This window comes from Puntigrus tetrazona, chromosome 4, assembly GCF_018831695.1.
Source record: "Puntigrus tetrazona isolate hp1 chromosome 4, ASM1883169v1, whole genome shotgun sequence".
NCBI lineage: Eukaryota > Metazoa > Chordata > Actinopteri > Cypriniformes > Cyprinidae > Puntigrus > Puntigrus tetrazona.
This window is the reverse complement of record NC_056702.1, coordinates 1,751,331-1,761,379: the sequence shown is the minus strand read 5'-3', so window position 1 is coordinate 1,761,379 and position 10,049 is coordinate 1,751,331. Positions and strand designations below refer to the sequence as shown.

Sequence of the window (10,049 nt, the reverse complement as noted above, 5' to 3'; positions counted from 1 at the left end):
ACTCTGAACACAGCGAATTATTGATCGTTGAGATGAAGATCTGTTCGGTTTGGTGGACTACACATGAGTCAGGCCAAGTGGGAATGACACCTGAAAGTGTAAAAGATGCCCCCAAAAAGCTGGACAGACTTCCTGACTATCTTGTTCAGACATTCTCAGAGAACCTGAAACAGAAATATGAAAAATACAGCAATTGCAAAGTTGATCATGTTATGCAGATTATTAAAAATGATTATCCTTACTGATCATCAGAGAACTTGAGTGAAGATAACACAGTGACAGCCTCTGAGTGTGTTTGTAGTGTAACCTGAAGATGTGAGTGATCACAGCAGCTGTTCATGTCTTTGCATACATACATACATACCCCTCAAAACATCACGCGTTCAGAATAAACACCCACCACTTACACCCCCGAACCATGACCTCAGCGGCCAGGAATACATAAAGTGACTAAGCACTCCAGGAATTAAAATATCTTATTTTTAGGTAGAAGCCAAGTTAACAGTTGAGACTCTTTCCTAAAGGCATCATAACAGGTTAATTCATCAGCACACTGGGATGCCCGGAGGAAGTATTTAAGACCTCCTAAACAATAGCGACTGTGAATTATGCCTGAAATGACTTTCAGAAGCTATGCACTCACTCACTGTCTACAAAAAAAATACAAACAATAATAATAATAATAATAAAAAAAAATATATATATATATATTTTTTTTTATCAAGACACTTCTCATTTATGTTTAACTTACTGTACTAAAAACAATAAAAGCAAATAAATTTAAAAAGAAAAATAATACAAATTAAACTCCACATTAAACCACCAAAATATAAAATAAAACGTCTACCTTTTCTTTAAAAAAAAAAAAAAAAAAAAAAAAAAATCAGGGAGTTCTTTACTGTAAAAGACCTCTGTATTCTTTGAAAAACACTTCTTTACGATTTTTAAAAACATACTTAAGTAATAACCTTATTTGATGCAAAACAGAAAAATTATAGCGCAGTCGGTGATGCCTGCAAAAAAAGTGTTTATATTTGTGATTTTTTTATTTTTGTTCTTCAAGATTACAGATTATTGCTCATCTACCATCACTTGCAATATTTAAACATTGTTGACAACTCATCTTTAAAGACTTTCTTATTTGTAGTGATTTACAACAATAAATATACAGATGTTTTAGCTTCTTTTCATCAATGCTCATTCTCTGTAAGAGGTGCTGGTGTTGATCCCAATGTGCTCCACGTGGTTATAAAAGCATCCGGAAGAATCCCAGGCCTGGAACCACCGTCTACTGCCACACAGCACCGTTTGTGCACACGAGCCCCTTCGAACACATTATAATGCACACGCACGCACATGTACCTTCGCAAATAAAAATGCAATAAAATTAAGACAACGGGTTGAACACATTTGAACAAGACGTACACCAACAGATGTGCTTTAGTACAGAGATCGTGTGTAAGCAGATAAAGACATGACAGAAGTGTTATTGAGGAGACATGGGATAACAGCACATTTACATTTTTAATACTAACGTAGACTCTCTGGACACAAACTACAAGAGCAGCACATACTAACAACGGAAGAGGAACAATCATTAAACCCACCTTCTGTTTGTAAAAGCAAATGTTTGGGAGGAAATAGAACACCGTTGTATGCCTTTAGGGTTTGGTAATGTTAAGAGAAGTTTAAGAGAGTCAATAATCAGGGACCAAAGAGCCCAAAGTATACTTCGGTTTTTACACGTATGCTAGGGTACATGTAAAGTATGTGAATGTCACCACATGCACAGTTCAAACGCAGCCCGTTTTTTTCTAACCATACAAGTAACATACTGTCAGCTCGCTCATGCATTTTCAACATATCTATCTATACAGCACTTGTTTATCCATAAGATAGAAACCCAACAGAATCGCAACTTTCATCTCACAATCTATAGGAAACAAATTAAGAGCGGTAAATAGACGCAAGCAATAATTGTGAGACGACTGAGCAATTCTGAGTTGAGATATAAAGTCACCATATGCAAGAAATATTCTGAATTTTTTTCAGATAAAAGAACGAGACGTCTCTGAAAAATAACTATGAAAAAAAAAATGCTAATTTTCCAAATTAACTTAGAATTGCGAATTCCTCACAAGAAGAAAAAGAATTGCAAGATGCAAATGCATTTGTAAAAATCACAATTCTCAAAAGATGTTAACTCAAAATTGCAAGATACAAACCAACTTGAAGCAGTCTGAATTGTGAGATATTAAGTTGTAATTATCTTGTAGCTCTGTGTACAGAAATCTGCGAGATAGAAATTCTCCAAAGAGGTCCAAACTTAAGATAAAAATAAAAAAAATGTATAATAAAAAGTTGCAATTATCTTGCAATTCTGTTAAAATCGTGAGATGCAAGATGAAATGCAAGTTTATGTCTCACAATTGTGGTTTACATCTCAAAAACTCTGGAAAAAAAGTCCAAAATGTGAGACAAAACGTTGTGATTATTTCTGTTTATTCTGTGATTGAAACAGGCTTCCATAGGGAATGCCTGGGCCACTGTTTCACATTTTGGAAATTATACAGAGGAGACAAAACAAACTATTGAAAACTCTCTTAAAAACAGCAGACGCTTGCGCTGGTAAGGGGTGAGGAGGCTCGTGTGAAAAGACCAAAACATATGCTCTTAACTTTTGCAGAGAAAAGGTTCAGATGCTGGAGACGTATAACTCTTTCTAGTGCACATGCCGAGCGCCTGTGTCCATGCGTGCTAGCAAAAGGAGCAGCCTACTTTGAACAGCTGTGCATTCGACTGTTGATTAAAAAAAAAAAAAAAAAAAGCACAACGAAGTATACTTTGGGCAGGACAATCAAAGAAAAGTATTCTGCGCTGCAAGTGTTCCACTGGCTACTCGACACCTACATGACACACACATCCATGTGAGACGGTCCTGAGCGAAGGAAAGAGACGCCACATTAAACAGGAAACGGACAAGCTCATTTCGATTCCCTTTATGACAAACACAAATGGCAAAGAGAAGATAAATATCTGCCATAAAGATTTTCAGAAGTGTAGCAAAATAAAGGTCCCAATTTTATTATATTTTGAATATCCCAGTCACAAAGGCAGCTTTTGCTCTACAGGCCTGCAAACAGCAAAATTTTCCTTCTGTCCTCTGAAATGAGTACACGGTTGGTCTTGGCTTCGGTTTACATACATTTCTCTATCATTGTGTTCCAGACTAAATCTGCAGAGGACCTGGAAAGAAACTTGGTACCGGATTAACTGTACATTTGGTATCTCATTGATATAGGCTCTACTTCACAGTATATAAAACAAGGGTTTCATTAAATTTCATATTACACTAGAATATCTTATAACATTTAATTGCTTATTTTTTTTTTTATAATGACAGAGGATGAGTTAGTAGGAACAAAAGAGGATGGCAGAAAGAAAAAAAAAATAATAATAAAATTATAAATATCTTAATATACACCCCTGTGATTACACAGCCTGACGAGTTTCAGCAATAACGTGGATAGATTGCGCACAGTTTGAGCATTTCCATCTCAAACATCAATACTGGTGTTCATGGAAACCGTGTGGAAGGAGCGTGTTGCGTTTGAAAGGGACATTTGAAATGCTAATGCCTCAGCCAATGAGATTCCAGTCTGAGTGAACAGAGGGGATAAGCCCCGCCCCCGAAACGTTCACAATCCAGTTAAATTTGATCAGCTTTTATTTAGCCGAGAGCGCAAAAATTTAAAATTTGCTGTAAAAATTAATACAGTTTTTAAAAAATAAACAAAATTTGAATAGTGTGATCAACTTAAAAAGAACGATTTGAAGCCCTGCGCCCAACCACAATTCTGTCCCACCCCCTGTATCATATAAAGAAAAAAAAATAAATCAAACGTAGAAAACAAGAGAACAGGACAACGTGGCATGTCCATAACTAAATCATTGGATGAGCAAACATAGTTTTTTTTTTTTGTTTTGTTTTTTTTAACCAGAACTTATAATTAAACGATAAAAGATATCTAAATGGATTACGTACAACTAACACATAAAGCTAAAAGATGAAATGGTGAAAACATCGCTAGGTTGCACCACTGGCAGTAGCAGCTCATAAAAGGTTAGCTATGTTATTCTAGCGTAAAATAAATAAACACTGCCGTAGCGATAATTAGCCACGCCCTTCACCCCCAACCAATCAGATCAGGGCTTCTCCCTCCCCTCCAAATGCAAGCTGTGACACACAGCTCTGTTTCACTTTAGTCTGTATGAATTATGGAGTCTTGGTAATTTCTTTAGTCTTCGTTTCCCCACTTCTAGTACCTAGAAGTCAAACATTGCAAGAAATGATTAAAAGTAAATGAAATGGACAGAAGATTTCAAATGATTAAGGTTTATCACGCAGCTGCTGACCTGTAGTAATTTGGCTTAAAGGGTCCATTCTTGTTCAGGCCGAGGTATTTGGCCTGTTCATCAGATAGCTCAGTCAAATGTGCATCAAACGTAGGAAGATGAAGGCTGGCCACGTACTCATCTGAAGATAAAGCAGATTAGCATTTTAAGAACGTCAAGAAAAGTCGTATTTTGATTGACTTAATTTAGCACCATAGTTCAGTGCCAACTGTAAACATGGCTGCAATTAACTGATCAAATACACAGAAAAAACAGTAATAGTCAAATACTTTAATGGAATAACCATTTTGCATTTTTGTATCTTATTTATTGCTGTGATCAAAGCTGAATTTTTTGCATTATTACTTTTTTTTTTTTCCAGTATCATTAGTGCTCTTAGTACTTGCTAGAGATGACATTTTTTATTACATATTCACACTCTTTTTTTAAGTCACCAAAACATCTTATAAGAATCAACTGAAAAGTAAAGACCTAAAGAGTCCTATGGGTGTCTTTACAGCTTAACTGGCTCAAAAAAAATAAAAATCACATTTTGCAAAGAAAAGGCCATTTAAATATTAATATTTTACTTCCGATGCAAAGATTCAGTAAAATCAAGGAAACTCAAGTCCGGTAAGAATAGCGTCTTGCCAGTAGCAGAGTCAAGTATAAAGCACAACTCACTTTTAAACCAAGGAGATTTCTTTTGGTCAGTTTGCAAATGAGAGAAACCTGCTGCAGAACTTGTTCACATTTATTTTTTCACTGACGTGACCACATCTTAACTGACTGCAATCAATTACCCACGTATCTCCACCTCCTTTTAAAGATCCTCATTTATTGTTCGTGTCTGTGAGCATGAGCTGAAGGTTCGGTAGGAAAAGCTAAAGAGCTGAGAGATAAGGGGAGAGGGAAGTGACAGAACGGCGCAGTCTGCAGTGAGAAGTGGCAGCCGTTTGTGACAGCGTGACCTATTTTCAGCTGTCTCCTGCTCCTCGGGGTCTGCGCAGGATCCCACATGGCTAAACTCTCTACAATGTGTGCTGCGGAAAACACTGAATCTTTCAACAGGCTAAAAACATCCGTGTACGGAGCAGGCTAAAACTATTACAACCATTCCAGCCCTTAATCAGCCATAATATGAACACGCTTAAATGTTCACTGCACGTGACACTTGTCTTGACGGAAGATAAGCAGCACAGAACTCTCAAACGGTTCCTTTCAGATCACGCGTTAACCATTCATTGAGGCATTTTTATGCACACGCATGCATTTGTATCAATGCATCGTACCCATTTTTTTAGGCAGCAGGTAGACGTCCTGTTTGTAGCGGCCTTCAGGAGCATTGTATAGCTCTATCAGAGCCAGTGCCTGGGGAAAAAGGAGCAAGAAATCAGTCACCATGACAACAGCAAGGCTGTGACACACACACACTTTAAGTGCCTAAGGTTCATACTCTCACAGCTCACAGACTGAGAAACCAATTCACTGATTGGACTATGAAGTCAGATTCTCCTTGCATGCACACAAAAGCACAATGCCCATTCAATAAAGTCAGTTGTGCTTCTTTTTGGCTCTTCCACTCTCGTCTCACCTGGGTAGTTGCGGTGATAGACAGCACAAAGGTAGGAACAGTGGAGCAACTGAGGTTTAGGAGGCGACCCTAGAAATATATATATATACGGATAGGATGAGACATTACATTACAATACTGTTTTTCAATTACATTTTAATCTTAACTTATTTTTCCTTCATCATAATGCCTGTGCATTGCCCAAATGGACAAAGAGATAAAAATAGGTTCATATATTTAGCCACACCACATATATATGAAACAAATCCATTTATACGCATAAATACATTTATATAGACATTTAATGCAAATGTAACAGAGTAAATAAAACTAAAATAAAAAAAAAACCTGAAAAACTGCATTTCCTAAATTAAATTTATAAAACTATAAAACAAACTAATAAAAACGACAAATATGCAGAACAAAATGATCAAAACTATTTAAAAATGAAAATAGAAAATATATTAAAAAATACCTCTAAATATCAATAAAAACAATTACAAATTTATTTAACGAACCATTTAACCACAAAATAATAACAATCGGAGCAGTACAACCTACAGTTATCTACAGACTAGTCTGATAGAGACACGCACAAATAAGAAAAGGCATGGATAAAAACAGCATGTTGTAAATTTGTCATTTTTCTCTTTCACAAATAAACAGGTGAAATGCAGGTAGGACCGATTTTAATGAATAGACTTTAAAGCAATACGTCCAATTTCTCTGACCTCTGCCAGCAGCACTATTCTCTTTCCATCGGGCCAGATCACATGATCCACCTGCGACCTCACCCTCTCCCAGGTCAGCTCAGGGGTTCGCAGACTGGCCTGAAAAAAAAAAAAATGGAAGACTGTCAACTTTCAGACACTTCTTTACATGCATACCTGACAACAAACTGTGTGTTAGAGCAGTTTCCTCACCACATCAATCTCGGTGTTGGAGTGGCCCATGTTGCAGACAATACAGCCGTTCTTCATGCGGTCCATGTACTCTCTTACTACCACATTTTTATTGCCTATGGACACCACACACACAACGAGAGTGAGACGAACTCTGACGAGAAAACCTGAGAGCTTCTTGATTTAGCTGACGAAAGGAGCTTCGTGAAATTGATCTAGAAGGACTCAAAGAGCCACATAAGTCCCTCGTTTTCCTCACACAACCACTAAATAAATCCAAAGAAGTCAAACTGCAATTACTACGGAAAGTAACTTCACCCACATGCACAACACAGCTGCCTGCAGACTAAAGTGTTATTCAGGTTTGGTTCTTGAATAGTCTTGTTCATACTATATCGTGCAGAAAGGGATAGAAATTGGTTCATAATGAGAGCTTTTGTCAAACTACTTTTAATTAAAATTCACGACTGCAGCTCAGGCATAATTACTTGAAGTATCTATATCTGCATGGTGTAGTGAGAGTCACATTGAAGTTAGAGGCAATAAACTGTGTTCAGTTATATAACACCGTTTCATTCTGCAGCAGTGCAGCGTCTGTTAAGCGCAAGCAGATAGCTAATTATTTAAAATAATCTCATTAAAAACACTTAAAAAAAAGCTCACTTTAAAAATTTGTAAAATATTTAAATGATTAATAATGAAAAATAATAAATTGTTTAAAATACATAATAATAATAATAATAATAAAACAAAAATTCTTCATAATCTCATTCAAAAATGTTACAAATATTTTAACGTAAAAATGTTTTAAATAAAGTTTTGATTATTTTTATTCATGTGATTATGATTAATATAATTATTACCTAAAATACAACAATAATAATGATAATAATAACTATTATTAGACTAAATTGTTATTTTCTTCCCTCAGATCAGAATAATTAATCTTATTTTATTACAATCTTTATTAAAATCAAAACCGAATTCCAAAATACCTGTGCAGGTGATGACAATGTCGACTTGTCGAATAACTTCGTTGAGTTTTACCAGTCTGAAGCCGTCCATGCTGTGTGATGAAAATGGAGAGAAAAAAAGTGACTCTCTAATGGAGTAAAATGTTTTACAAGAGTTAGGAAAGTACTATGATCAGTTGAGTCCTGGAGAATCGTTCAACACTCAAATGCTGGTTTGCTATGTACTAACACATTAGAATGACATGAAGTGTAATTGAACGGGCATCGCTGCTGTTGAGGAAATGCTGAATGAGCGAAAGCGGCTGTGACTCACCAGGCCTGTAGGGCACAGATGGGGTCAATCTCAGTCACATAGACAATAGAGCCCATCGCTTTGAGAGCGGCACAGCAGCCTTTTCCAACCTTATTACACACAACAGGATTTAGAGTAATGATTTAGAACAAAAAGGTTAAATGCACCTGAGAAAATATATATATAAAGGTATGTATCAAAAAATGTGATTGACATAAACAGGGTCAAGATGATTTGTTCTTCCTGGAAAAACGTTCCTGTTAGACTACGTTATCAGACATCAAATGAAAGAAATGTGGAGGTATTTCCAGGGGTTTTCCTGTCCTCTAGTGGCCTTATCTGGTATCTGTTTACTAACGCAGTGTGCAGCAGTGCAGAGGAGGGGGAAGCAAAAGTCACTGACAGACGAAATAGACTAAATCAGTCGAAAATGACTGGAGTTTAGCTGATTAGACAGAAAAATAATTTTTTAGATTTTGCAAGACTAGGTCATGAGACCGATCCTTCAAATGATCAGATTTCAATGAGTGCACCTTTACATAAGACCAAGAACGTTCTTAAGATCTAAATGCAGCTCTCTAGAGATTTTCATAGGAAACATTTGCCGCCTAATGATCTCACCTCTCCATATCCACACACCACCACCTGCTTCCCTCCAAACATCACATCTGTGGTCCTTTTTAGACTTGAACACAAAACACAAACAGGCTCAGTAAAACCACAGGCTCATACTAACCACGCAATTCCTATCAAACCAAAAAGACATTGGGAAAACCATTCTGAGTGCGTTTAGAAGACACATACCCATCCAAGATGGACTCCCGGCAGCAGTAGAGGTTGTCGAATTTCTGCTTGGTCACTGAATCGTTAACATTCATCGCGGGAACACACAACTTGCCAGCCTTTGACAGCTGGTATAGCCTAGAAAATAAAATATGAGAGATGTTTAACAAAACACACACAAATTAAGATATAAACTATATATAATATATATTTAATGGATAATTTATAGAACCTATATATAATATATATTTAATGGATAATATATAATATACATTAAATATATATTATATATAGTTTATATAAATTATCCATTACATATACACTGCACACCATATACTGCACACTGCAATGTTTTAAGGAATATACAGTAAAACTGCAATACTGTAAATTGATTATAATTTAAAATAACTGATTTATATTTAACTTTTTTAAATTGCTTAAGTTTAAAGTGTGATGCAAAGCTGAAATTCTAGCATTCCAGTCTTCACTGTCACATGAAATCATTCAAATATGCTGATTTTATAATTCATTTATAATTAATATACACATACATACATAAAATTATTACGCACACATAAATAATGGTTATTATAACAATGTTTGTAATGCATTATAGTTCAAATCACACTTGCCAGTTCCACTACTTGCCCCTAGATGGAGACATTCGCTTTTGATATGAAACAAAAGTCGCACTCCCCACATTTTTCACTTAACCCGGAGCAAATGCCAAAAATGTAATACCACTTTTATGCTTTTAACAAACTAAAGTCTTTCACAAATGACCATAATCACCTGTGAACTCCAGTAACGCTCTCCTCTACGATGCCTTTGATCTTTTTAAACATGTTGGGATATTTCTTATAGATCCAGTGAGTCAAATCTCCTCCATCGTCTAAAATCTATGAGACATAAGCTGTTGAGACATCGAGGAGTCATAACATTCAACTTCTCTATATGCATCTAGTTCAGCTACCATGTTGGGCTGCCAGCCTTCCACATTAACACAGCGATCGATACACCACCAGAAATCATCCTCCGATTCACCCTTCCAGGCAAACACTGAGAAACCTGCCAAAGATGACACGCAGGGGTTCATCGGGACAGAAAAATATGAAAGGGCGCAAACGAAA

General features: G+C 36.2%; 1 protein-coding gene across 1 annotated transcript in view; it reads right to left on the bottom strand.

The window, feature by feature from the left end:
* Positions 1 to 1,010: 1,010 nt before the first annotated feature.
* Positions 1,011 to 10,049, bottom strand: part of ahcyl2b (adenosylhomocysteinase like 2b) — a 28,215-nt gene continuing 19,176 nt past the window's right edge. Inside the window, exons 6-17 of the mRNA XM_043237824.1 lie at positions 9,893 to 9,987; positions 9,712 to 9,818; positions 8,941 to 9,057; positions 8,758 to 8,821; positions 8,158 to 8,246; positions 7,866 to 7,936; positions 6,892 to 6,986; positions 6,700 to 6,798; positions 5,990 to 6,058; positions 5,688 to 5,766; positions 4,417 to 4,537; positions 1,011 to 4,326 (exon numbers count right to left, since the gene is read on the bottom strand). Coding sequence (XP_043093759.1) covers positions 4,320 to 4,326; positions 4,417 to 4,537; positions 5,688 to 5,766; positions 5,990 to 6,058; positions 6,700 to 6,798; positions 6,892 to 6,986; positions 7,866 to 7,936; positions 8,158 to 8,246; positions 8,758 to 8,821; positions 8,941 to 9,057; positions 9,712 to 9,818; positions 9,893 to 9,987 — 1,013 coding nt within the window. The 3' untranslated portion in view covers positions 1,011 to 4,319. The remainder of the gene's footprint in view (positions 4,327 to 4,416; positions 4,538 to 5,687; positions 5,767 to 5,989; positions 6,059 to 6,699; positions 6,799 to 6,891; positions 6,987 to 7,865; positions 7,937 to 8,157; positions 8,247 to 8,757; positions 8,822 to 8,940; positions 9,058 to 9,711; positions 9,819 to 9,892; positions 9,988 to 10,049) is intronic.